The sequence below is a fragment of the Rhinolophus ferrumequinum genome, chromosome 19 (genome assembly GCF_004115265.2).
Source record: "Rhinolophus ferrumequinum isolate MPI-CBG mRhiFer1 chromosome 19, mRhiFer1_v1.p, whole genome shotgun sequence".
Classification (NCBI taxonomy): Eukaryota; Metazoa; Chordata; class Mammalia; order Chiroptera; family Rhinolophidae; genus Rhinolophus; species Rhinolophus ferrumequinum.
Genome location: NC_046302.1, coordinates 50,165,949 through 50,193,438, shown reverse-complemented (window position 1 = coordinate 50,193,438; position 27,490 = coordinate 50,165,949). Strand labels below are relative to the sequence as shown.

General features: G+C 38.3%; 1 protein-coding gene across 1 annotated transcript in view; it reads right to left on the bottom strand.

The window, feature by feature from the left end:
* The window catches only part of PHLPP1 (PH domain and leucine rich repeat protein phosphatase 1), a 176,842-nt gene that overhangs the window by 31,941 nt on the left and 117,411 nt on the right, over positions 1-27,490 (bottom strand). The window contains exons 5-10 of the mRNA XM_033087523.1: positions 17,042-17,188; positions 16,176-16,406; positions 11,136-11,338; positions 9,279-9,339; positions 6,539-6,634; positions 2,719-2,874 (exon numbers count right to left, since the gene is read on the bottom strand). Of these exons, the coding sequence (XP_032943414.1) occupies positions 2,719-2,874; positions 6,539-6,634; positions 9,279-9,339; positions 11,136-11,338; positions 16,176-16,406; positions 17,042-17,188 (894 nt within the window). The remainder of the gene's footprint in view (positions 1-2,718; positions 2,875-6,538; positions 6,635-9,278; positions 9,340-11,135; positions 11,339-16,175; positions 16,407-17,041; positions 17,189-27,490) is intronic.

Genomic DNA, 27,490 nt, shown 5'->3' with positions numbered 1-27,490 from the left:
AACCTCAATAAAAAATTATATATTTTTTTAAATTTAGGTAGATAAAACCTCAATTATTTAGGTTTTAGAAAAGGGATACGTAGAATAAGTATTAACCCTTTAAGAAGCAGTAAACAGTTTGGTGAGAATCACAAAATGTTTTTGTCTTCCAACAAGTGAAATAACGCAAGAATGTTTTCCAGAAAAGAACTAATTTGCTTTACCTCACCGTGCCCCGTGTAACTCTACCTGCCTGAGAGCACCAAACCTCCTAACTATTCTTTCTGACTCTGAGTCATGAGTAATAGATCAGCTGCTACACTATGCTGGAGATGTGGCTATTACATTGGTTGGAAAACAAAGGCACCAGAATATGCCGGCTTGAAAAAGTTCTTTATTTCAGCCTTTTTTGGTCATTTGCTCTTCTCTCGTAAAATAAAAAGCAGGACAATGCTTGCTCTTTCTAATTCACCCAACCCCTTCCTCCAGAACTTTCCTGTGCCAGAAATGAAATTTAGCACGGCCTGCCCTCCTCCCGAGACCTACAGAGGCTGGCTAACTCCCTCCACGACGAAATGCAGTTGGCTCTGGGTCGCCTGACTAGTTAGACTGTGGGAATTTGCGCCTACACCCCCTACACCCATGCAGCTTACACTGTGGCTCAGCTGTTCTGCTCCCCGACAGCACCTGTCCTCTTTCAGGGCTTCCATTCAGGTCCTGAATTTTCCATGTTGCATTCCTAGAGACAATGCAGTTCACACAACCCTCCCTTTTCGAACTTACAAATCCCGTGTGAGGACCGTACAAAACGGGAAAACCGAGGTTCGGAGTGACCAGCACAGGGTCAGAGCCCGTTCAGGCAGTGGTTCTTGACCTTGGGAGTCAGCAGAATCACTTGTGGAACAATCTGAACTACAGTTGCCCCACTCAACCTCTCGTCTAAACATATCTAGACACAAACAATGTGTCTCCGACTACACGCTGAGCGCCCTCATGGACATGCTTGCGGACCCGCCCTGGCAACGAGGAGACTCGATGAAAGCTTACCGACGGCCTGCAGAGTCAAATACATAGAACTGTCCCTTTAAAATCTAAGCCTCAGAGATGAATAAAGAATGATTATTATCTACTGGAGAGTTCCAGCGCTACCTGCTTACTCTGTGAGCCATGAACGTATGGGACTTGGCCAGATTCAGAAATGGTTTTATCTCAAAGACTCCTAAAACCCGGATCCATCTACCTGTTTGTTTCTACAGATTCAGTGCAGGCCCCCAGGAGAAAAAGTGGATTTTCATTATGAAGCTGCACTCAAATTTTGCCTAGTTAGCCTTACAAAAGAAAATACAAAAATACAAGGTTACACCATAACTTAGAATTCTCCACAGGGGAAGAAATAAAATCCTACAGTATTCATAAATGCTGCATAGCGTATGAGCTACCTATATGCCGCACACTGTACTTTGATATGAAAGCAAAAGCAAAAACAGTTCTTTATATAATCTTGAAACATTGCTCTTTTTGTCTGGGGAAGAATATAGCACCAGTTAATTACAATATAAAAATCCCATTTTCTCACAATTCCATATTTCTCTATAATTATTCCAGTAGGAATTCATTGCAATTTACATTAAGTACACAGAATAAACATTTTTAAAAATAAGGAAATCAGAATTAAAGGAAAAGGAGTGCTATGTTCTCTATCCTGATCTGGGTGATGGTTACAGGGGCACATACCTATGTACAGATTCCTTGAGCAGTACGCTTAACAGCTCTACACTTTTTTGTTTTTACCGTAAGTTATATCTTCATTTAAAAGATTGTTTTTAAAAAAGGAGAAGAAGAAAAAATACAAATCCAAGACTGAAGGTACCATTTAAAATTCCTTAAACTTTCTACCACTCATTAAACAAATATTAGTTGAGAACCAGACACGTTTCAAGACGCTGAGGATGTAACTGCAATTAAGACATAGTCACTGGACTCATTGAGTTTAAAATCGGAGAGGGGTGACAGACAAGTAGGTGAGAAGTCAGAATACAGGGTGTGAGGAGTATTGTGACAGGAGGAGGCACAGGGGGCGTGGGACACGTGGCTGGGCATCTAAGTCAGTCTAGGAGAGCCAGAGATGTCAGACTGCTATTAATGTTTTACCCACAGTCACTGCTGTCTCACCTGAATTACATATGCTGAAACGTACCTCCAATTTACTTTTTAAGGCAAAAAGACCCATCATTATTTCCTTCTTTTAGAGAAGCACAACGTTAAACTTAACTTTTGTCTTTATCATGAGGTACACTAAAAGTTAGATCTCTCATACTGTCTCTAATGCTATGGTCACTCACTAAAAATAAACATTAGCCGAGATCAAAATGATTCAGGCCACCAGGCTATGAAGCATTTTAGTTTAATTCACAAGGGCTCTGAAGCAAACAAGATATTCCAAAGTTAACACTCAGTTACCGAAAGCTTTCTGTCAAGAAAGATCTGCATGTGGCACCTCTTCACAGAAAATAGATTTTCACTTAATATTTAAATTCACTACCCCTTCACATCAAAACAATTTCTAGGATATCCCTGGCTCCGTCTTCTGCAAAGTGGTCAGAGAAGTGGCTGGCAAACCATTTTCTTCACAAATTTCAGACAGACAGATAATCAGAAAGTCCACAGAAAGGTCTCAGAGGGCTACCGAGGGGGCATTTTACATCTCCAATGAACCACCAGAACGAACGTGCCCTTTACCTGTCCGCCTTCATCAGGAGGGTCGGGGGCAGCTCTAGGAGCTGGTTGTGCTGCACATCCAAGACCTCCACGGAGGTTCTTTCCAGCCTTTCAGGTAACCTGCTCAGCTGGTTGTGTCCTGCCAGCAGCTTCCGGAGACTACTGTTACAAAACAAGCTGTACAGAAAGGAACAAAGTCAGAAGGAAACTCACTTAGAGCTAATTTCGGATAAAGACTAAAAAATGAATAGGAGTAGGAGAACATTTAAAATTCTATCTCCAAAAAACATCGCTTCATGCAGAGCAACTACAAATTCATTTAAACATAAGCTCAAACTTGGAGCTGTTTATATTTCAACATATTCCATACTTTGAAAAACCAGAGAGGGTGGGAAAAACTATGAAAAGGAATATTTAATGAAGAAGCTCTACTTAGTGAAAGAGAAAGAAGTTTCACTGAAAATACTGAAGAGAGCAGTCTAATCTCCTTAGGTTCCCAGAGCAAGCTTTAAAAGGTGGTAGGCTTCCCAAAGTAGGGCTTGTATCTTGTATCGCCCACGAACACTGGGTGTTTTACCCACAACAGATTCTGAATAAATACAGTCAAGCCAATTTTTACCTACAGGATCAACATTAAACAAAAGATTTTTTGATCCAATTAGTCTTTCAAAAATGCCAACTGAGAAAATGTTAAATTTTTCCTCAGCTGTATTGCACCATCATAATTATTCCTCCCTTTTCTCACTTCCCTAAGGCTGTATATTTTTGTTTTCTCTTTGGTTTAATCCTAAACCAAAGCAGAGACTCCCTCCTAAAGCAACTAGAACTCACTTAATCCACTATTTCTTTTGCGCCTTAAAGAGCCCTTTGGAAGCGTGGCTGTGTTTCTTCTATGGGTTATCAAAATGGCAACAAATGATGAATACTTGTTAATCTATTGTAAATCTGCGTTACGACCATTTAGGACTTCAACAGTTACAGAGAATAAAACAGCCTGGGTTTAAATACAGAAATCTGGGGACTGTGGGCAGTGAGGTCATTACGTGGAATGAGAACGCATGTGCACCGCGGTCCCAGAATGAAGCCGCCTGGCCCATCTGCTGTTCCTCACCATTCTGACCTCACTCACTAACCTCCAAAGTGGTCAACGTCACTCTCCATTCCAGCCATATCTTTATTCACTTTAAATACCAAAACTAGTTTCTTTGCTCACAACCTGTTTCCGTGCTGTCACACCACAGGCCCTCATTAAGGACACCTAACACGTCTGACTTGGCAGGGTGAGGTATCACCGTGACAAGACAGGCTGCCCAGGACTCCCATTCAGTCACAGGTGACACAGGGCAGTCTCTGTAATGGTCACGTCAAACCAATGATTTACGATTTGCCTCACCAATTTTGCTGCCTTGCTGACCGTGGAGTACAATTTAGATGGGGTCATTTATTATTTACACACACATACATACACACACACACACACACACACACACATCCTTAAACAGATAGATAACTGAAAGATAGGTGACAAAAATCTTTATCTTGATTTTTCCAAATAAAAAAGCAGATATAACTATAGGATGAGTATTAAATACTAACTATTGGATTTAGTTCAATTCTTTTGGATACTAAGCACTAAAATACAATCTTTTCTTCTGAGTACATTTCCACTTCTAAATACTAATTTCTATTTTGTCAAACCCTTCACACACATCACTTAGATAAATAAAGTTTGAATAGTAAATCAACTTCCAATGAATCACTGTCTTGTCTGAAATATTAGATCAATGACAGGGCTGATACAAAGTCTGCAACTAAATACCACCATTAATTAGAAAACAATACATATTATTTATGTCCCAAAGATTAAAAACAGAAACACACAAAAACAAACACTGTTTAAATTCCTTGACAATAGAGCATTTGGGATTGGCTTTGAATAAGCATTTGTTTAGATCCCCCAAAAAAGCCTGTGCTAACACAGAGCAAATCAAAGATTCATTTTGGGAGAAAAGTCGATAAAATGTCAGTTATCTTGTATTAGATAAAATGTAAGTTATCTTGTATTAATTTAATTGTTGGTTTACGTACATAATAAAAGATTTTTTCAACAAATTAGTTTTTTTCTCTATTAGTAGTAGCCTGCTTTCATTTTTGCTGTTTGTCTTCTAAAACAGCCCCCCCACACACACACACACACTCACACACACACACAGTGCTGTCTACAGGGCACATCACCAACCCTTCCCTTAGTAATGGTGATGGGCTGCACTGGGTAACCTAAATGCTCAGTGAACAAAACAACTCTAAAGCAGAAAGCATTTTCAAAGGGACTGAATTTATGAGTATGACATATGGCTCAGAAAGTAAAATTAACTGAGCTTTCCAGGGGTTGAAACTGTAACTCAGATTTCCCTTATGAGAGCTATAGTCTAACACAGTGTTATCCAACAGAAATACAATGCAAGCCATATATGTGATTTAAAATTAAAAGTGAAGAGAAACAGGTAAATTAATTCTTATAGTACTTTTTATTTGACCCAATATTCCAAAATATTATTTTAACATAATTAAGGTACAACAGCATTGTGATATTTTGCTTCCAGTGTGTATTTTATACTTCAGCACTTCTCAGTTAGGACTAGTCAGGTTTCCAGTGCTCTACGGACCCTTGGCTAATGATTAGTGGCTACCATATCGAACAGCTGAACTCGAACACATTTACTAGGCTTACCAAGCAAGCATATTTCATGACTCTTGTGTTTTACAAGAAAATACAGGAACATTGATCACATACCTTTGAAGATCATGCACCTAAAGTAAAACTTTACTCCAAAATATTGACATATTTCTATAATACTTTCATTGATATTTTTGACTATACAGTTAGAAACAACTGACTTCCTTTGTTGAGTGACCGGTCAAGAATAGTGCAAATACCTAGACCTGAATTGTGGCAGCCACTAGCCACAAATGGCTATTTAAATTAAAATTAAATTTAAAATTCAGGTCCTCATTCACACTGGCCACATTTCAAGTGCTCAGTAGTCACATGTGGCTGGGGATACCATACTGGACAGCACAGACACAGAGCATTTCAATTGTCACAGAAAGTTCGACAGGACAGCAGAACAAACTGACTACCCTTCTGGTTATTAACTGTATGGCTAGTCACTAACAGTCCAATGATACTTTGTGACATAATTCGTTAACCCGAAGATGTCTGCATCTGTGGATATTAGACATCTTCACATGGCTGTTTTAGATATCTTACCATTAAAGTGAAAATTGTGAAATAAAAATAATAATACGTTAAGAGAGAAGAGGAGAAAAGAAAACTCCTTGAACCTTCTATTTCAAGTTTCATACCAAGAAAAAAAGAATCTAGTTTGCTCTTTCTAGGTTGAATGACCTAATAATCTTTCTGATCCCCCAAAAATTATGTTGAAGAAAAACCAAAAATTATTTGTGGGTAAGGTAGACATATCACGTCAATGGACAGAAAGGGAAGATTCTAAAAGAAATTAAGATTACAGAGGTGAACCAATCATACTGTTTGCCGAGTCTCTGAACATTTCTTTTGCTTCTTTAAACATTCCCAACAAGCAGCACCCCTGCATGACTTTGAGGGGTGCAGAGGCTGAGGAGGCAAAGCTTCACTGCACTCTTCACTGCATGAACAAAGTTTGTAACTTGAAGACACCAGCTGAAGTAAAAGATACTAAATAAGGTCTTTAAAAAACTCTTTTTTAGGGATTCATAATAACAAGTGGAACGCTGAATCAGCAATTTTTAAAATTGCTTCTGGAATTTGAGTTTCTCTAACTTGACTTCTAATACTTACCGTGCAGGAAGTTCACATATTTGATTATGGCCAATATCCAGAACTTCTAACTTTCGGCTTTCACATACCCACTCAGGCACATTTTCTAAGCGGTTCCTAAATACAAAAACATAGGACGTTTTTCTCTGATTGGAATTTGGCCTAAAATATAGTTTGAAACTCAAAATAATTACATTTAATAAATAAAACTTCAACTGAAATACCAAAATATAGTGAGTATGAATCAAAAGGATATGTGTATTCACTTTAACCAGAAGCAAGATAAATTGTGGTAAGAAATAAGAAAGAAAGGAAAAGTAGGTCTGGTTCCCAGAATTGCTATCCTAAAAAGTCGACAAACTCACTCAAGTCTAGGGAGAGGAGGTCTTATACTGGAAACAAACAAATAAACATACACTTCTGGTTAATTCAAACAGTGAAACGGCATAAAATAAGTTTAATTTTCCAATTTACATTTTTACCCTTAACACTAAAACACTTCTCAACACCAGTGGATATCATGAAAGCACAGCCATAGATAAAGAGAAAGAAATGGCAGCAATGAAAAGGTACACTGACCCTTAAGACTCAAGAGTTAATTATCTGAAAACATTTAGTTAGACATTAGATGGTTATTATAATTACCATAAAAAGTGAACTAAACTAATTGTAATTTTAATTATTAAATGAATTGACCACATTTTAGAAAAATCTATATTTGAATGTCTCCTTAATCATAGGTGGTTAGCCTTTCACTTTCCTTTTTAAATATGTGAAATAACCAGGCACAAAGACTCTAAAATGGTATGTATATTATGACTACAATTCCTTAGAAACAGATGAACAATTCTGTAAAAGCATGATGTTTGTGACAAGAACTGTATTAGAGCAAAAGTGAAAACAGTCGTGACAGTAGGGCAGTGACATGTATGGTTTAAAAATCAGGTTCTTCAATTTTGCTATTATGTCACCTTTTCCATTAAAATACAAAAAAGAAAGCATTCTTTTCTGCTTAGTGTCTATACAGGCACATACAGTCTTGGCTTTGAAAGCTCTAAAGATTGATACACTTAGTGATTTTATTTGATAGCAGTTAGGCCCTAACACATCTCAGTAAGATAGACTGAAAGCACCCCTCAGGATAAGCAACCTCATACAGCAATAAGACTTGTAAATGTGGAGCTTCAAACCTGAGGAACCCTAAGGACCCAGGGAACACTGGTGTCCCCAGGGACCCAGGGTGACAGGCGGTTCCTTCATGTAATGTAAACACTCACACACAAGGAGGGGGCGAAAGGCTCAGAGCTACGTGAGGGGAAGCAGAGGTTTCCTAAGACAAAGTCCTACAGCTTGGGAGCATGCTACAGTCAAGTTTCTGGACATGAGAGTTACATCAGAAAGCTGACTGGCATTTAAGTGGCAGAATTTAGGAACAAACACGACAAGTTTTCAATTCAGCCTCACTTAGGGGTTTCAAAGGCAACCATTTGCCAATGACATCCTACAAGTACAGGGAAAGTAGATTCAGTCTATGGCCAACTCTCTCAAATAAATATTTCCAAGATATTTACATAAACCAATATATGCAAACCTGACTCCAGTACTGTTCTTATTAAAAGGGTGAAGACAACATTCAAGGCTGGTAGGGGGACTAAACGAACTAAATCAGGTAATATCTGATTTTGAGTACATGAAACAAGAATCTGTCTAACATGCACTTACTAGGAAATGCATGAAGCACTACTCATAAAGGATTTTATAATTACAAATTTCTAATAAAACTGTCATTTAATAATTTTCACAACAGCTAAATTCTGACACATTGTTTCATAATTATGATGGGGAATATTATTAACACATCTGATTTTACACAATGAAATGAGTTAACAGTGTCACTTAGAGGGCCACATACTCCCAAGTACTGTGGTTGTTCAGAAAATTTGGGGTATTTCTTTTGGAATTACATTAAAAGTGAGTTTTCAATTTTTTTTTTTTTTATTTTAGACACTGTTATCTCTGCTTCCCTTGATCAATGGAATTGTAACAGATATACAGGACGTCAGAGGAGTAGTAGGTTGGGGGAGGGGGTTATCCCTGTGAGTTTTCAATTTTAGTGTAAGATTATTAAAGTTTAATTTGTACATGCTTTATGTCTTCAGGAAAAAGTCTACTATAATATCCTTGGGAACTGGAGTAGCTATGACACACTACAGTACTGAATTTGTATAAAAGGTGAGATGGTCAGCCTATTCACAAATGAGCTGAGAAAAGTGAGTAGGCTGTATGGAAATCCTTCTCTGGGAGGCTTAGCGGCTACTTGCTAAGGGTTCTTAGCAAGGAGATTGTGTACAAAATAACAGGAAGGGGGGAAAATCAAAGAAATGTAGCACAATATTTTTTAATGAAATCAACATAATTTCAGGTAAAGATATGAAGATGTGGTTAATATAACTAAAGAATTACTGGAACTTCCAGCCATATGACCCTCAACTCACTAATCTTTTAAGCACAAACCTGGTGTTCAAATTGGTGATCACACGAACACACCTTGATTCTTCTGGTTTGAACTACATTATACAAATGCAGTATTTTAACTGACAGACACTTATGTACATTTTCAGAGGATAAGTAAAAACTATTGAACTTAATTTGTATTATTTACTTTCAAAATATATAGAAAGTTTTCATGCATATGCTCAGACAGAATTAGCTAAGTAATCTTCAAGCAGATTCTAGAGTACTCTACGACTTGGCTTCTTACCTTGAAACGTCCATGTAGGACAGATAATTCGGAACTGGGTAAACATCAAGTTGAACAAGTTCTAGGAGGCAGAAAAAACACACAAAAGCATTACCATTCAAGTGACACAGAGACTCTTTAGAATATCATTACTGTGCTTTATTCTCCATTGTTTGTTTAGGGTAGGAAGTACAACACATCCATTTGTTCTACCCTGAAACTACAGGAAAGGACTGAGAACTTTTAATTTAATCACAAGATCTTATTCTGAGACTGAAATAAATCGCTCATTCTACTTTCCTATCTCTTACCCATACACTTACTGTGGCTCTGCTCTTGGTAGGCATGCTAAATTTTATCTGGCAGATTAACTATGTAATACTGGTTTTTAACATTCAGGGTTCCTTTCATAAAACCAAATGCATCCTGGCGGTTGCCTTTTTCACTCCACGGAAACAGCACTCCTGAGGATCACAAATGACTTCCTCTCCTCAAATCTGAGAACTTCCTCAAAACTGTATGAAATGTGACATCACTGTCCACCTAGGGCTTTGTTTCTGGGACAGAGTAGTTTCTAAATGTCCTTCTGTTTCTCTAAATACTTAGCAAGTAATCACAGGGTCAGCTCCTATCTGGCTGCCCACTGGGCACCAGCTTCCTGTGAGGGTTTTGTAAGTCTACTTTTGGTACCAGAGCTCTTCTCAGTTACCTGACTTCCCTGGTTTCAGGTACCAGCTTTGAGTCTCCAATCAACATCTAGAATCCTGACTGCAAATTCCTACCTGCTCACATGAAGACAATAACCTAAATTAGCGGCGGAGTGGATTGTTCCACTCTTCGCCTACAAACACACTCTGCACACCACTTTCACGTTAACAACTTATAATATCACTTCCATCACATGCCTCTTCCGCTTAAGAGTTTCCACTGGTTCTTTATAGCTTACTGTACAAGCTTCAAAGCTTCACCATGACTCCCAGCCACGCATTCTCCTAATTACTTCTTACCACTCTCCAGGAGCCACCTATGAGTACAGCATCTCCTGTCTTCTCCCATCTGCCAAGCAAACAACATTCAGATTCTTTCCTCTTCAACACCGACTTTGTGTCTCCTGACTACCTATACCCTATAACCCTTCAGTGACCTGTAGCTGTTTGAGGCTTGGCTTGTTTCTCCAGTCAAATGACAGTAAACTCATTTAAAAGAATTGCTTACAATTCATACACTACACTACGCATAAAACAAGTGCTTGATAAACATTTGTTCAACTAGTAGTAGTAAATATTTGTTCTCATTCATGATGTAGGAACTGAAATCTTCACATCAGCAAACATATACGCCCATATGACCTTTTCTTTATCAGAACTGCCATGATTTCCAAATTATACGGAAGAGATCTTATTAAATGAGTAAGATACTTGCTTTGTGGCATCCCTGTGGGTATACGCGTACAATTTAGGTTTCTCTTAAGGAGCGTTCCTTCGTTAGTGGAGCATGAAATCTGAGACCCTGATTCCTTTCACTTTCACTCTCCAGTATTAAATCAAGGTTCCAGATTTACTATGCTATTAACAAGGTGGCCCAAGAAATAGTTCATCCTCCCCCTGCTCCCTTTCAAGCAGAGGAGCCAAATCAAAAGTGGGACTAACTTATCTAAATATCACAATATGCGAAAAACAAGCTGGGAACCATACAATCTCCCTTTTTGAATCCTTTAAGTACCAAACCAACATTCTTGTTTTATGACTTTTATCTTAGCAAAATCTGATGCTTATTTTACTAAACGTGGAAAGAAAAATCAAAACAAGGCCAAAATGGTGGCACTGAGTAAATTATTGGAACCAATTTAGAAACTTTGATGTGGTGTATGTTACATACCATTAGAAGAGGCATAGAGTGCTTTTAGGAAATAGCCACAGATGTTTAGTGTCACCAGTTGATTCCTTTCACAGTGTAAAACTTCAATGTTGTTGAAAACCATAGCATCTAGATCACCAAGCTTATTGTCGCGCAGATCAAGCTGAGTGACATGCTGGAGAAAGTCCACTTCATCTGCTATTAGCCTCTTAATTACATTCAGTCTTGAGAGGAAAAGGACACACATACAGACTATAATTAACTGCAACGCTATAAATAAATGGCTACACCCTAATATGGTGAGGGACGGAGAAGGGACTCAAGTCTCACTATATTATGGCCCTTCATGATTTCTTTAATCTCAGCATCTGGCCCTTCCTTAACTGGCCAGATTCTCTGGCTATTTTCAGCTACAATTGCATGAGGTCTTAACCTTGGTAATGGATTCTGAAACACAATTTAGATTCCTAAGGCCGGAGGAGAAGCATGCATGTTGATTTTACCTTAATTCATTTCAAGAGGGGGAAAAATCCACACTTATTTCCAAAGAATTTGGTTGAAAGAACACAAGAAACAAAACCCAGAACGGCCCACTAAGTGCATTTCGACTGCACTGAATATTTAAGGCAGGAGTGAGGATAAGTGAGCAGGTAGGTGAGCAGCCATATGATACACGTAGAATTAAAGGGTGAACTTGAAAAAAAAAAAATGAATGGGAGCCATATAGACACCAGAGATAGGAATGTAAGTATCTGGATTTTCAGCTGGCTCAGGACCAGACACTGATTACCAAACTATCTCCATCTTTAAAATATTGTTTGAAGAGAGCAGAGTGCAGAAAATACTGGAATTTGGCATCTAGAATCACTGGGAAATTATAAAATGAAGGAAAAACATGGGAAGCAGCAAGTCTAGGACAGAGCAGGGCACAGGGGAAAACTGGCAGAACCTCAGCCATGAGAACTAGTCAGCTAAGGGACCGAAGTTGCTGTGGATGAGCTGCCAAGAAGATAAGTAAGTTGCTCTTTGAAAACTGAAAAAATGATGCTAACTGAATTAATAGCAATATCATAAAAGCCATTGAAACACAAGAATGAGTGACAGCAAAGAGCTAGGATTCGTCAACCTGCAAGCACAGCAGATGGCCTCTTCAAAGATCCCCAAAAGGATTTTTTTTGGCTCCTCTCTTTCTCATTCCAGGTTCTAAGATTTAAAAAAAACTGGCCTCAACCTAGCAATTTGCCTATTTCCAAATGCCCACTAGATTCTAGAATACGTATGCAGAATAAAAATGAAAAACAAATCTCATTTTGGATATAACAGACTTCAGAAATTTAAAAAATGACCTATGTTCTCCCTAATCTAGACTTTATATTACCTTCATAATGCGGCATTATCATCTTCCTTTGAAATAGTTCCCCCCCACAATTTCATTGTATCAACACTAAAATAATTAAAGGGTTGGTTTATTGAGGAGACAGAAGAAAAGCTATAATGAAAAGGAAGTTAACATTCCCACTGTTCAGTTTAAGTTGCCAATTTGATCAGGATGCAAGTATCAAAAGTTTTTGATTCTCACACAATAGTACAACTATTTAGGATGAACTTTTAAAGAGGTAAAATATGGTTAAAATTTCCTCCCAATAATCCCCTCAGTTAACACAGACGTTTTATCTATTTCATAAACATTTACTGAGCATTACTTTGCAAGCAGTGAAAGGCTATGGTCATGGTGATGATGATGACCTATGGCTTTGTGTCGCTAAGACATGAATAAAAGGTATTTGTCAACATACCTTGCAATTTGGTGAGGAAATCACATATGCTTTAATATATCAAGTAGGACTACACATATGAGGTAAGTGTCATAAATGATGTATAAAATAAAAAGAATGGTCAGAAAGGATGTGATGGAAGAGGAAACATCTCATAGAAATCCCAAGGGTAGGCAGAACTGAACAGATGTAAATGGGGGGATAAAGCCATCCAAGAGGAAGCAGCAGGATGGCCTCCGGATGGAGAGAACACAGGGGGCACTTCATGCATGACAGCAGGGGTCCCTCACAATGCAGTGTACGGGAGAGGAGTGGGGCTATGGCTAGATATCTACTGAGTACTGTACCTACTAAGAGCTAACACTGGGGGCTCAAGGATCAATAAGAACAGTGCTTCTCAAGTTACCCGTGGTGTAGACCTATTCTCTCAACTTCTAATCCATCACAGACTGATGTGCAGTCATAGAGCACACGACTAGCACACAACTCCCACCACCAGTGAGTTCACCAACACCAAACAAGTCTATTCCCTGTACAGTGAGATGTGTCTACTATATGAGCCGACTTGGGATATTGTGGCAATGTCGAATCACTATGTTTCCAAAATGGTATAAGTCTCAATTTCTATACATACTTCAGCATGGAAAAGTATGAACTAGTCGGCTTGCCAGCACAGGTCAGAGGACCACACTTTGAGCAGCTCTGAGCTAGAGCCTCCTCCTCAAGGGACACGCAGGCTAGCGGAAACCAGCCCGGAGTGCTTAAATACCTTGAACTAGAGAACTGAAGACTCTGAGCAAGACGGTGCTTGCTTGAGAGGCTGCACAATGGCAGAAAATGGCTCAGCCAGGACACAATAGTAGCAGTGAGAAGGAAAGGAAGGGACAAAGAGAGAAACTAGAGTGAAAGAAGAACTGACAGAATCTGGTGGTAAACTAGAAATAGAGTCAAAGTTTTGTGTCTGGATAACCAATGAAGTGGTGTCACTATCAGCAAAAATAGGAATCCAGGGGGAAGAACTGGTTGAATAAAGAAAATAAATTGAACTCTGTGTCACGTGTATCTGGTTAAATGTATCAACAGGGGAAAGCAAAGTGAAATTATTCAGCTGGCAGCTAAAGCAGAATTGCTTCCAAGAACAGAAATAAGGGTTAGAGAAAGACTGGGGAATAATTAACACGGACATGAAAGGTGAATGACGAAGCCCTGAGAGCACAGGCAGCCACCACGGCAGAAACAGAAAGAAAAGTGAGTAAGGAGGAATTATTAATGATGCCACAGAAGAAATAATATCGGACTCAAAGAACACCAATAGAAGAAAAAGAACAAGATTCAAAGAAAAGTGACTACTTTTCATCGGATGTAACATTTCCATCTGAAGGAATAAAAAACTGAATCAATAAAATTAGCCCTTTGCTTACAGAAACTAAGTGAAACTCCTCTTAAATCATTCCACTAGCTTCAATTTAAAATGTTAAGGCAAAATTAGAAGTGAATCTGCCCAGATTTTCCCTCCCCAGCTCAGTGGCCTAGATGGAAGCAGTTACCTACTCAGGATCATTCAACATTTACAGAGTGTTGAAAGTCTATTTTGGTATTTAAATATCCTGTAACTGATCTCATCTAAAAAGACGTAGAAATCTGAAGAATTTTTAAGGCTTTTCATAAGAATAGCTACTTTTAGACATATTAGATTGATCTTATTTGTAAGTTAATTGAGATCAAGAAAAATGATGTTTTCTTATATGTACCAGGTAACTCAGAAATCCTCTCATGCTTGTTACCTGAGGTCAATAGGCTGAATAAAAAAGGGCTTAAATTCTCAAATATTTAGGTTTTCTAAATCGAAGTGACTTAGAGGCAAATAATGTTAACAATTTAGAAAGAAAGTTAACAATACAAAATGTTCAGTTCCCTCACCTGTCACATTCCAGAAAGTTCTCAAAGTCAGATAAATTGTAACCATTTGTACTCCTTGAATTAAGAATTCTAGGTCTGAAAAATTGCTATCACTTCCCACATGTGACAGGCTTGATTCCTTTAGTCTGAGGAAAGGTTAAGTCATGCAACTCTTGGTGGGACAGGAATGAATGGGTTTCCAAGACCAGACCACATGAATGGAGAAGAGAGGGGAGCAAAAGATGGTGTTACTTTGTACTGACGAAACTTGACAGGTATGAGTGAGGGTCTGGGTTATCAACAGAGAAGAAAATGGGTAGTAAAGCAAGGAAAACAACCACCTTTGACAAACACAGAGGTGTAAAGACGCCAAGAATGACAGCTGAGCAGGTTCCATGAGTAGAAAAGCACCTCAATCAGGTAATAGTAACAATACAAGCACACATGCTGGGAGTGTGAGGTTGATAATTCCTTCTAAAACTCAGTGAATTAGGTTTACTATTAACTGTAATTTAGAGATGAGAACACAGTTTGCACAGAGACATTAACTATCTCACCCAAGATTTAACATGGCTAGTACGTGGTCATCGATCAAAATTTAGAATAGCTTCTTCCGTGTGTACTGGTTCACTCTGCATTAGAAACTAAAAGTGAACCTGACTTACTAAGGATGATTACTGAGCATCTTTGCAGCAAGGATTGTGTTAGTGGTTTCCAGCTGGAGTTTAGTGTGCTCGGGATTCAAACTGCAGGTCCCCTGCTCTTGCAAGGGGTGAGAGTGGAGGTTCTAGACAAACTTGGGCCTAAGAAGAGATAATGAGTTTTATAATTTTGTGAAGAACAATAAACTAAAGGCAGAATCACTTGGATGGAGAGATAGAAAATTAAAATAAATAAGTTACATAAATTATTAAATGTAATTAAATGAGTACATTAAGTTTGGGAAGCCGAGGAAATAAAAAAAAAAGTTGATAGAGGAGAGGTGTTCAATGATGTCAAATGCCACAAGCCACAGAAAAGGCTAAGAGAGAAAAACACATAGTTTGCTCTCAATGATAGTTTTCATTCACCATAAATAGCTCTCTCTGACTCAATGGCCCCTGTCTATTCATGCAAATTAAAACTGGGTTCAAACTTACAAAACCAAATGAGACCTTCAAGACATGGTCATTCATCAATGAGAAAAATGGTAAAGCAAGTATCAAGTATGAGCAAACCTTACTATTAATCATTATTCTTCCCTCTGGGCAAAAATATAAAAATCAGCCTGAGTTGCAACTACCCAGCCTGCTTGCCTTGGCAGGAGAATGTCACCAAAATGGCTATAAACTAACCCCCAAATATAAGCCAACCACTCAAATGGGATATATTTCTTAAAAATGGTTACCTTAGATCCACATGTTTAATGTGAGGCATTTTTCGTAAAGCCTGTAGTCTAAGGGTCTCCATACAGTTTCCAGACATACAAAGTTTATCCACAGCAGTCAATTTCTCCAATACCTCTGGAATGTCAGTGAATTCATTGAAAGAAAGACCGAGATAACTAAGCTGATGCATGTTCTCCAACTCAGCAGGAAGGGTCTGGAGAAAGTTTCCATCCAACAAAAATGTCTGTAAGCTATTAAAGAAAACATAAGAATCATAAAGAGGGCATGTCAATTTCACATCTTTATTATCAACATACTAGTTCCATAAGTACAGATATTACTAGAAAAACAAAATGTACTATCGTTTACAAAAATGCATGAAGGACAGGCAGGGCCTGAGGCAATAATACAGCAGAGAGAAAAGATCAGCGAGAAAAGATCAGCAATAAACACCTCAGTCTTTTTTTGAAAATGAAAGTTACGACCAATTTTCCCAACTTGGATAGGCAGAAATGGGAACAGGAGCTAACTGCAGTGCGCATGCCATAGAAGAAATCAAATACCCACATACCCATCTCTCATTGTTATTTTAAAAAATTAACCTCTAAGTCTTAGAATTCAACTTAACTCAGAGAATGAGAAAGTAACCCCTCCTCCCATGTTTAGACACACTTATCCGTAGTCACATTCAGTTCTAAGCAAGGATATTTAAACTTTTTTTTTCAAGATTCTGAGTATAAAAGCGAACAAATGAACTCTACACTAGAGTCTTGATTTGGGGCCAAGAATTACATGACCAACATAACAAGTTAACTAATCGCATGTGCCTGATCAGCTCCCCGGGGGTTTCTGAGGGGACACTCTGCAGTGAGGTCAAAGTACTCACTTGTGCATAACGCCGGCGGCTGCCGGGACTGCCTGAAGGGCGTTACACGACACATTCAGCTCCGTCAGCGTCGGGATGTTGCAGACTGCTAATGGGAAGTCCCCTAAATGATTATTGGAAAGGTTAAGACTCTTCAACTTGGTGAACCTATTACAACAGAACAAAACAAAGAAAAGACAAATGTCATAGATGCATAACTTCATATAATTTCAGCACAGCTTTACAGATAATCCAGCCCAACGCTAATTCAGCTGAGAAGGAAATGGAGCCCTCGAAGGCTAAGCAAGGCAGAGCTGGAATGCACATCTTCAGACCCAAAGGCCAATGTTTTCCCTAAAATACAAACATTGTATTTAAAAAACAAACACGTCACTCTAAAATAAGGTTGACTATTTGAGGAGGTGACATCTGCTGGAGTAAGTTTTTCAGCTTTACCTCAGCCAGCTGAATTCACACACGTGTAAACGATAACGGAGAGCGAGGAAAAGAACACGCAGCTCTAGCTCTTCTGAATTTCTGGGTTGTCCCAGACAAGTCAAGAACTTTTTTGTTTCACTGCTCTCAACTCCAAACCTGAAATAATGAACAAACTACACTTTCTGGAAGGCAACCAAGTTTTGTAGTTCCAAACTGAAGATCCAATCATCATTCCTCAATCTCAATGCAACACTCGATACTGGTAACCATACACCCTTGAAAAAGTCTTCTCACTTCACTTGATTGTTTCCCTCACCGAGCCTCTTCCTAGCTCTCTCCAAACCTTTTCTCCTGTTGCCTCCTTTTTCCTACATCTCCTCTTCCCTATGCCAGAGGCAAGTATTCCTCAGAGACTTGTTCTCTGTCAGTTTCTTCTCTCCCTATATTGTCTTCCTTGGAAGTAGTTTTATTGCTCTGTGAACAACCCTCTGCCCCATCACCCGCTATCTCTTCTCTCCTGAGCTACGCTACAACATTTCCTGTCCAAAATTGAACTTACCGTCTTCATCCCAGCACTTTCTCCTGTTCTATTTCTGTTAATGGCTCTTTCATTTTCTCGATTGTCCAAGCAATTGAAGAAGTCATCTTTAAGTTTTACTTCACTGTGCACTCCTATATTTGGCCTATTGCCTCCTTCTATACTTTTTCTATTTGACATGAGAATCAGGTGAGTTATTGCATTATACTAATTTTAAAAACTACCCGAGCCTAAATACCAGGCAGTATGCACTATGCCTGGAACAGATACACATATCTTAAAAATAAATTCAATTCAATCCATCCAATCAGCATTTTAAAGAGACTGTCATATAAACTATTTGTTGAATTATATAATAAAAGGTGTTAAGCTTTGTTCTAAATAGCTACATAAAATTTATTCTATACAGAAAGCTGATAAAGTGCCTATTTGACAGGTTGAAACCTTGATTTTTTATCTGGCTGTTTTATTGGATGGTGGAATATAGACCTAATCATATGCTAAATTTAAAAAACAAAACAAAAAAACTTAAAATTACTGCTAACCCTGAGTGATCATTTTTTAATTTGTTTTATATTTTACAATTTGATTCCTTAGGCCTTCTTAAAACAAACAATGCTTATTGTCTATTCTGATTCTCTATGATCTACATAGCATGAGCTAGAATTACAGGGTTTATTATTTTCAGTGGAGGGGTTCTCAAAGTATTGTTGGGGAAGCCCAGAAGAGGTCCTTGACGTTTTTCCAGGAGATTCCCAAGGCCAAAATTATTTCCATACTAAGTTGTCTAAGATGTCATTTGCCTTTTGCCACTCTCATTTTCTACCAAGTGTCCAGTGGAGATTTCTAGCCAGCACATGTCTTTATGATAGCAAATCTGATTGGATGCAGAAACAGCCATGAAAATCCACTTATCTTCTAATAAGCTAGACATTAAAATATTTGTAAAAATGTAAAACAATGGTACTTTTCTTCCTATTTTTTTAGAAGTAATTTTTAATAAAAATATATATGTTAACAAGAATGGGTTTATTTTTCTAAATGAATTAACATAATAAATTATTTCTGAAGTTAAATTTATAATACAGTAAATAGCAATAGATTTTCTACTTAAATAAAAGCTGCTTAAGGTCCAGTCCTCAATTTTTGAGACAATAAAAGAGTCTTGAAATAGGGTTGCTAGATAAAATACAGGACATCCAGTAAAATTTGAATTTCAGATAAACAACAAATAACTTTTTTAGTATAAGTATGTTTCAAATATTGCATGGGACATACTTATACTAAAAAAAAAGTATTTGTTGGTTTTCTGAAATTCAAGTTTAACTGGGTGTTTTTTTATTCCCCTCTAAATGTGGCAACTCTCTCCTGAAATAGATGAAACTGCTGTCCTAGTCCAAACAAAAAAAGGATGCTTCTTTCTAGATATGTTTCCTCATTTGGTAGAACTGGCCGTAGTTTTAAAATACGCAGGCAATTAAACAACTTTTTTTTAAAAAGTTCCTTAAGGAAGGAAAGACCTACTAGACATTATTCAACACAGTGTTGTATGTGGACGAAAAAATTAATCTATTATAATAAAATAATAATAAAATAGCCGAACGTTATTTTATAATCTCACCTCACAGATCTGATCATAAATTCTTAACTGGGCAGGTAGGTCACAATGGGTGGTTATACCCCAGGCATACAACTTTTTTAGTGAAGGCTTATCTTTGCCGTAAGCCAGCCCTGTCCATTATTTCGCTATACATCTAGGTTAACACACCTTTGAAATGCCCCTTTTTCAGGCTCCTTGGAAGCATAACTACTCTCAAAAGAGCACATAATCTTAACTATCCTGCAACCCGTTTGCCCCCTTGCTTTCTCCCACCTTCATGTCACCCTCCTTACACGCTCTCCTTAATTCCAAATGCATAAAAACAAGCTGCAAACCCAATCTCCAGCGGACTTCAGGTCTTTGCTTCCTGGCATTGTTATCAGTTTGGCTCAAATAAACTCATAAAACTTCTCTACAGGTTTGGATGTTTCTTACATCTACAAGTACGTACAAAGACTTTTCAGAAAGTAGAGAATGGAAGAATCACAATTCTAGTAATTATTTAAGTGGAAAATGGGAGCGTTGGCTTTTGGAAAAGTATGTATCAACAATGGGGGGGACATGCATCTATTCAAACAAATTGACTAGGACCACTCCACTCCTGAGAACAAAGGACAGCGGTAGGTAGTGAGTTGAATGACTAAAAGACAGCTGACACACTTAAATGGAAGAGAAAAAAAAAGCAAACAAACTCTTAACTAGTACCCTGCATTAGATTTATGCATACAGAAATACAAAATCTTTAGTTTTTAAAATGGTAACTAGCTCCAAATATAAAGAAGTGCAATTGTTCTTTGGATCAGTTCCAGGACAAAAGCACTACCAGACCTTATGGAGAGGAACGCTGCCCTCAGTCCCAGGGGCTACTCGGCCCCTCCAGAACAAGGAGTCTGAGCTCCCCTGCCCTAAATCTGCCCTGTCCAGTCGGACACCACCAGCACCAGGGGGCTGCTGGGCACCTGACATGGGGCTTGTCTAAACTGAGATGTTCTCTAAGTATAAAATACACACTGGATTTCGAAGACTTAGTATAAAAAGTATGCAAACTCTAATAATTTTTTTGGAACTGATAATTTTGATATATTGAATTAAATACGATATACTATTAAAATCAATTTCCGCTGTTGTTTTCTAGCCTTTTCTTATGTGGCTACCAGAGAATTTAAAACTACTTATGTGGCTCCCGTTATATTTCCATTGGAGAAGCGCACTCATACTAACTGTAGCAGAACCTGGAATTCCCTAACCAAATGACACCCAATCTGTTCTCAGGGCTTGTGCAGGCCTCTTCCCGGGGCCTGTCCTGCCATAGCATGCTCTAGGGGTGGACATGAAACCGGAGGCCAGCCGAGCCCGGGGCTCATGCTGCCTGCGCCGCTCAGCCAACAGACCCACACGGGAGCTGGGTCATAGAATAAGCGTTGATTATCTGAGCACCGGGGGTCTGAGAAGGCAGCAGGTTAACACCTCCAAAGACTGCCTTCACATTCTCAGACCGGCTGGGGGCACTTAAGGGGAAATCTGGGTGTTCTTCCAGAAGCTACGTGAAGGTTCCAGGGGTCTGCATGGAGCCTTCCCTCTGGCTACATGGCTCTCTGGTGGAGTCAACAATCCAGGAACAATGATGGGAGTAGCCTGGTAAACCACTGAGATTGTGATCAATAAGCCTAAGAGTATTAATCATAAGTTTCAGGATAATTTTCTAAAACAGGGAACTGGGTGGGACATGGGACATTCCTAGCTCAAGCTGCAGGGGGATGATCTATTGTTAAGCTATGAGAAGGTCAAGGAAAGGTGAAGCCGGGGACAAAGCACGGCCTCTACTTTGGGGGTGCCAACCGGGCCCTGATTCAGACAGAGCTTGGAAGTATGGGCTGTGTATCCATACCCCTGCAATGTGAAGGATGGAGCTAGAGATGGGACGAGAAGAGATTTGGGCCACTGGGCCAACTCGCCCCATGTTGCCATATTCAGCGCAGAATCCCAAAGGATCTGAGGATTTTAAATTTTAAAATATGCTTACAGGCGTGGGGGTTCAGAACAAGTCACCCCAAGATGTGCCTCTCTGGTATGCAGATTGTTCTACCCCTCCCTTAACTACCTAGATATCTAGAGGAACTTGAATTAGAGGCCTTGCCCACAGTAAGAGAAAACGGGAGATAACCTCTTTTGACCTATCTGTAGGGCAGGGGTAAGTATTTACTAAACACCTGCTCTTCTTATCGCCCTGCGGTGACCTTTCTAAGCCCCTAAGGCGCCTTACCTCATCCCTAGCTCAGACTGTCTTATATACTGATTTTCCCTTTCTATCTCCGAACCTCTCGGGCTTAGGGGTGGGTCTCTCTCTCCTGTTTGGGGAGATCCTGTACATATGTATGTAATTAAATTTGGTTTTCTCTTGTTAATATGTCTCATAATTAAATTTGGTTTTCTCTTGTCTCACGTCCATTTGATTATCAGACCAGCTGAAAGAACCCTGAGGACAGAGGAAAGTTTCTTCCTCCCCCACACAGGTCATTATAAAAGTGTATTTGTCAACGTAGGAGGAGAGATTGTATTTAACAGTTTGTTAGCTTACTTATAACTTAAATATTTAGATATATAGTATGGAGCCTCCATTTATACTCTTGCGCTAGACCTGTACTTTTTAAGGACTGATTCTGATTTATAAGTATCTTAAATTTCTCTCACTCCTTCTCTACATTCCCCACCTCCCTCATACTCCTCCCTGTGCAGCCCACCCCACAAACTCTTCCCAGAAAAGAACAGCATTCAGCAGACTTATTTAGCAAACAAAGCCTGGATTGTTTCTGAGAACTCAAGTTCTTGATCAGAACACATTAAAACTCATCTGTTTTGGAAACTCTAACCCTTAGCCTTCTAAGAGTCCCATTTTTTTCTTAATAGATATGGAAAGCAGTCAGATTACAGGTATCTGCCAATTCAAAAACCCTTTCAGAGAAAGATAAGAAGTAATGTCCACCTAGAATCTACTTCCCTCAGGTCTTAAAATGTGCGAAACAGATACCTGGAGGCAATTTTAAGTTAAAAGAGAGATAAGAGATCAAAATGGGGAGAGGATGACCTTTCCTCCCTTTACTCCTTCCTCCAAAAAGAATGCCGAGAGCAAGGTGACAACACACTCTGAGGGAGGAAAAAAACTAGAAAATCGTTCTGTCCCCTAAAAATAAAAGACTTTTAGCTTTGTCATGCTAACAGATGAGCCAGATAAGTTATCAGATGTGCACAGACCCAAAACTGGTTTTGGAAAAATACTTATCTGGGGAAATATTTTATACAACTTTATTTTAAATTGATGATACAGTTCTTTTTTTTATTATTATTTTTTAAATTTATTGGGGTGACAATTGTTAGTAAAATTACATAGATTTCAGGTGTGCAAATCTGTATCACATCATCCTGATGTTACAGTTCTTAAACCTTACAATTAAATCCTTAAAGTGAAGTTACATTATATTCATTCAGGCTACAGATATTTATTTCTTCATAGCTGTTCCATGTAGGTAAGCAGAGGAGAATCAGAGCATCACAAAATTTAAGATTAATAAAAATTATTTTAATGATAATTATAATAACTATAGTGGTCAGTTTAGCAATAATAAGGGATGATTCTTTTTGATGTTTTAGAAACTAAAAGTACAAGAAACTCTGTGGTTTTGGAAAACATCTGTTATATGTGTTTATGCACACACAGTGCCAAGGCTGAAGCAAGTTACTTGAAGTGGATATATTTTCCTTACTTCTCAAGGTTATCAAAAGTGAGAGGAGAAGGGACCTTTGAAATCATTTTTTTTCATATCCCAAGCTCATAGATTTAAACAAAACAAAAACAACAGGAAAAAACAGGCTCCAAGAAATTGTGTGTCTGTCGCATACAACTTGAATCTACTGCTTTTCAACATCAGGACTCCTTCTCATCTCTTCTGCTCTTCTTGTATTACATTTTATTGAAGAGTTTAATATAAGTGGTATCAATTACTGATAAGTCTGTCACAGGTCAGACAACGGCCTCCGAGTAGTGTCTGGAAAGCACTCCCTTTTCATCCTCATTTTCCCCTACAGAGAGTAGCATTATTGGCAATCGAGGACAACGACTATTTTGAACACTATGTACATGTACATTCAAACCAATTAAGGCACAGCCCAGTGCTCCCAAAATACCCAGTAACTGAACAGAATGACTCCACTTTCCAGAGGAAGCAATACGCTTTAAGGAAAGAGATACAACTCATGTCCATTTGTTCTGTAATAGAGCTCAGAGCAGGGAAAAGAAATCAAGTTAATTTTTATCCAGAGTCTAATAATGAGTAATCTTAGTTAATTCCTAAAATGAAGTTACAGGGTACAATATTACAGTACTACATTAGCAAGTGGTAATGAGCATTGTGGACCTTGAGAACTTAGGTCTGTCTGAACCCAAAGTTCCAAGGCACACTTCTGTTTTTTAATACCAAGTATCATAAAAAACTACAATCAACTAAACACAATAATCTACAAAGATAAAAAACTCTGACAGTGTATGTTCACAAAGACACACTGAAGTCACTTTCAAACGAGGTATCCTGTAAGGACCATACAACAAAATTTGTGATTATTTACAAACGTTGGGGCCTTGAGACGATGGAAGGTCAACAGCAGGATACAGGGAAAGATGGTAAAATGGAGCTGATAATATCACTGCTTTGTTAACTTCATGACATTTCTTTCATTTGCATCTCCTACTGTATATACATTATAAAACAAAAGTATAGTAACAAATGTGCTAAACTATCCAGGGGTTTTATCTATTAACGTTCTTAACCTTTCCCTTTCTTTCTCTAACTTCACAGCCATACTAATTAACAGCGAAGGAGGAACAGCACACACCTTGTAACTGCTACGGAGGAAATACAGCAATCAGTTTTATCCCTGCTCTTGTCTAGCTTCCCTTTAGACAGCAGTATACCATGCTAATGTATTTTATAGTCTACACTTAGCGTTAAATGGATTTTTTCCTTCAGTCACTACATTTTCTGGTATACTATTCCAAACCACTTCCTCAAGCAAATCATTTAACTCTACAAAAGGGAAGAGTGCTTAACTTCTTACACTAAATTGAAAGGTTAAAATGTATCATATTCATGCGTCCAATTTCCCTTCTTTTATTAGGTAGATACATAGGTTTTTTAAAAAACCATAACTCTATGAGCTTACTTCATTCTGGCTTCCAAAAAACTACTTGGGAGCAAGTGCTCCTTAGAAAATGAGGAGGAGCCATGTTTTCCAAGGGCAGAAAAGAAAAAGCAGAGATTCTACGATATCAAACTTAAGAGAAAAAAAGGCTGCCAATGTCCACATGCTTCCCCATCCTGGGCTCGTTTTGTCAGAAGCATAGAAGTGCTTCATCTTTTCTCCTTTCTTAGCGTTTCTCCACCGAATCTACCGACTCTCCAAAATTCATGTAGAAAATTCTTTTTACATCTGAGCTAAAGGGAATGAATGGGGATATGAATACACACACACACACACATACATACATACATACATATATATGACCCCAAACCAAATAAATAGCATGATGACTATTTGGAGACATAATACTAATTAACTTTTAGAGCCATCAAAATCTTCAGTCATTTTCCTTCCATGAACTAAGGATATACCAGTAAAATTTAACTGTAAAGTAAAATAACAGTATGGTGGAAGTAGTCCTATTTTAAAACATATTCCAAATGTGCTTAAAATGAGTGACACACATTACATTCATGAAGAGGAAACCACACTTATTTTACTCAGTGAGTCAGAGTAAAATCAGAATTATTTTCTGGAGTTATCATTCACCACAAGTGGGTCAATTAAAAAAAGATTCCCTGGATGACTGGGTTTCCGTTTCATAATAACAGTCCATGTTTTTTCCTTGTGTGGGGACATGCTAATGCACTTTGGAAATTATTAGGCTTCCATATTAAGTAATGAAGGATCTGCTGTTGTTGTAAGCCTAGCTTTGGGCTTAGTCCCCTGCTTTCTATTAACTGTGAAAAGCAGGCTCCCTAATAATGGTTCAGAGTGGATGCACCTTAGTGGAGTAGGCAGCCAGGCTGTCACTATATTAACTTTTAAGGGAAAGACTGATTTTATTTGATTACCAAAATAATACACGCTCATTGTAACAAGTCAAACTATAGGAGAATATAAAAAAAAGTTCTCTCTCCAGCTTCTTTCCAAACTCCATCCTCCTGAGATAACCAGTGTCAAGAGTGTGGTATATGAGGTGTGATCAGAAAATATGGTAAATGTTTAAATTAAAAATATATATATTAACCATAAAAGACACATTGCCATTAATCGCCCTCAAAATACTCCCCCCCGCTTCAAACACACTTATCCCATCATTCTTGCCACTTTCTGAAGCAGTGCTGTAAGTCCTCTTTTGTGAGTATCTTTGGTTGCGCTGTCATGGCTGCCCTGATGTCCTAAATCGATTCAAAATGTTTACCTTTCATGGTCATTTTGACTTTGGGGAAGAGCCACAAGTTGCATGGTGCCAGATCCAGTGAATAGGATGGATGAGGACACACCATGTTTTTATATATTTAACAGAAATTGCAGTATACCAGAAGCGATGTGTGGAGTTTTTCTGTTGTGATCACAAAACACAGTGAATGTTGATGCCGAGTGCCATCCAATGGAAAGGCGGGGATCTTCAATACAGGAAGCAGTGCGTTGAACCTTAGTAACAGTGTGTGACAAGTTTCAACTTGTTCGGTGCAGTCAGTAGGGTGTGAGCTATGGTTGAGAGAAATTGTGCTTTAAAGTGTACCATAAATCATGGATCACAAACAATGCATTAACATGAAATGGGCAAAAGGTTTCATCTTCCATCATCATAACTCTCCATGTCACACATCGCTTCTGGTACGGCAATTTCTGTCAAATAAAAACATTACAGTGTGTTCTCATCCACCTTATTCATGGGATCTGGCACTGTGCGAATTCTGGCTCTTCCCCAAAGTCAAAATGATTCAGGATATCGAGGCAGCCATGAAAGCACAACTAAAGACACTCACGAAAGAGGACTTCCAGAACTGCTTCAAAAAGTGGCAAGAATGATGGGATAAGTGTGTTCAAAGCGAGGGGGATTAATGGCAACGTGTCTTTTACTATAATAAATTTCTTTTTATTTAAACATCCACTGTATTGTTTGATCACATCTCATATACCTTCCAAAACTTTTCTTCCTTATAAAACACATACATGCATAAATAGGCAATAACTTCCCTACCTATTTTTTGAGAGGGATTACACCACACACATTTCTTTTACAACTTCTTTTCTCATCTAATACAAATAAATGATCTGAGTCAGTACATAAAAATCTAACTCACTCTTATGACAGCTGCATAATACGAAGTGCAAATGTACCACAATTTATTCCATCCCTCCACTGACATTAGGAATTTTTTTATGCTGTTAAAATTCAGCATATCCATTTCTACATCGATAATTTTATTTTGCAATATTTAGGGGGGCCCGATGCCTTATCCATAATTCTGAATCTAACAGGCTCTGAAAATTCAAAGATTTTTCATTGATTCATGTGGCGGTAAAAGCTGACCTAAACTGATATGAATATTCATTTGTTCTCTTTACAAATATGAATGTGTTTGCTTATGGAGTGCTTTGGAAATATGGAATGTGTTTGCTTACGTCATAAACCTTGCTGAAGTATAATATACAGTATATGTACTGTATTATCTTCAACAATCTATAAACCTCTGAAATCTGAAATGCAATTGGCCTCAAGAGTTTTAGATAAAGGACTGTGAACATGTATTTCTAAAAACATAATGGATTCGTCCAAGAGTATATACAATTTAAATTATAATACGTACTG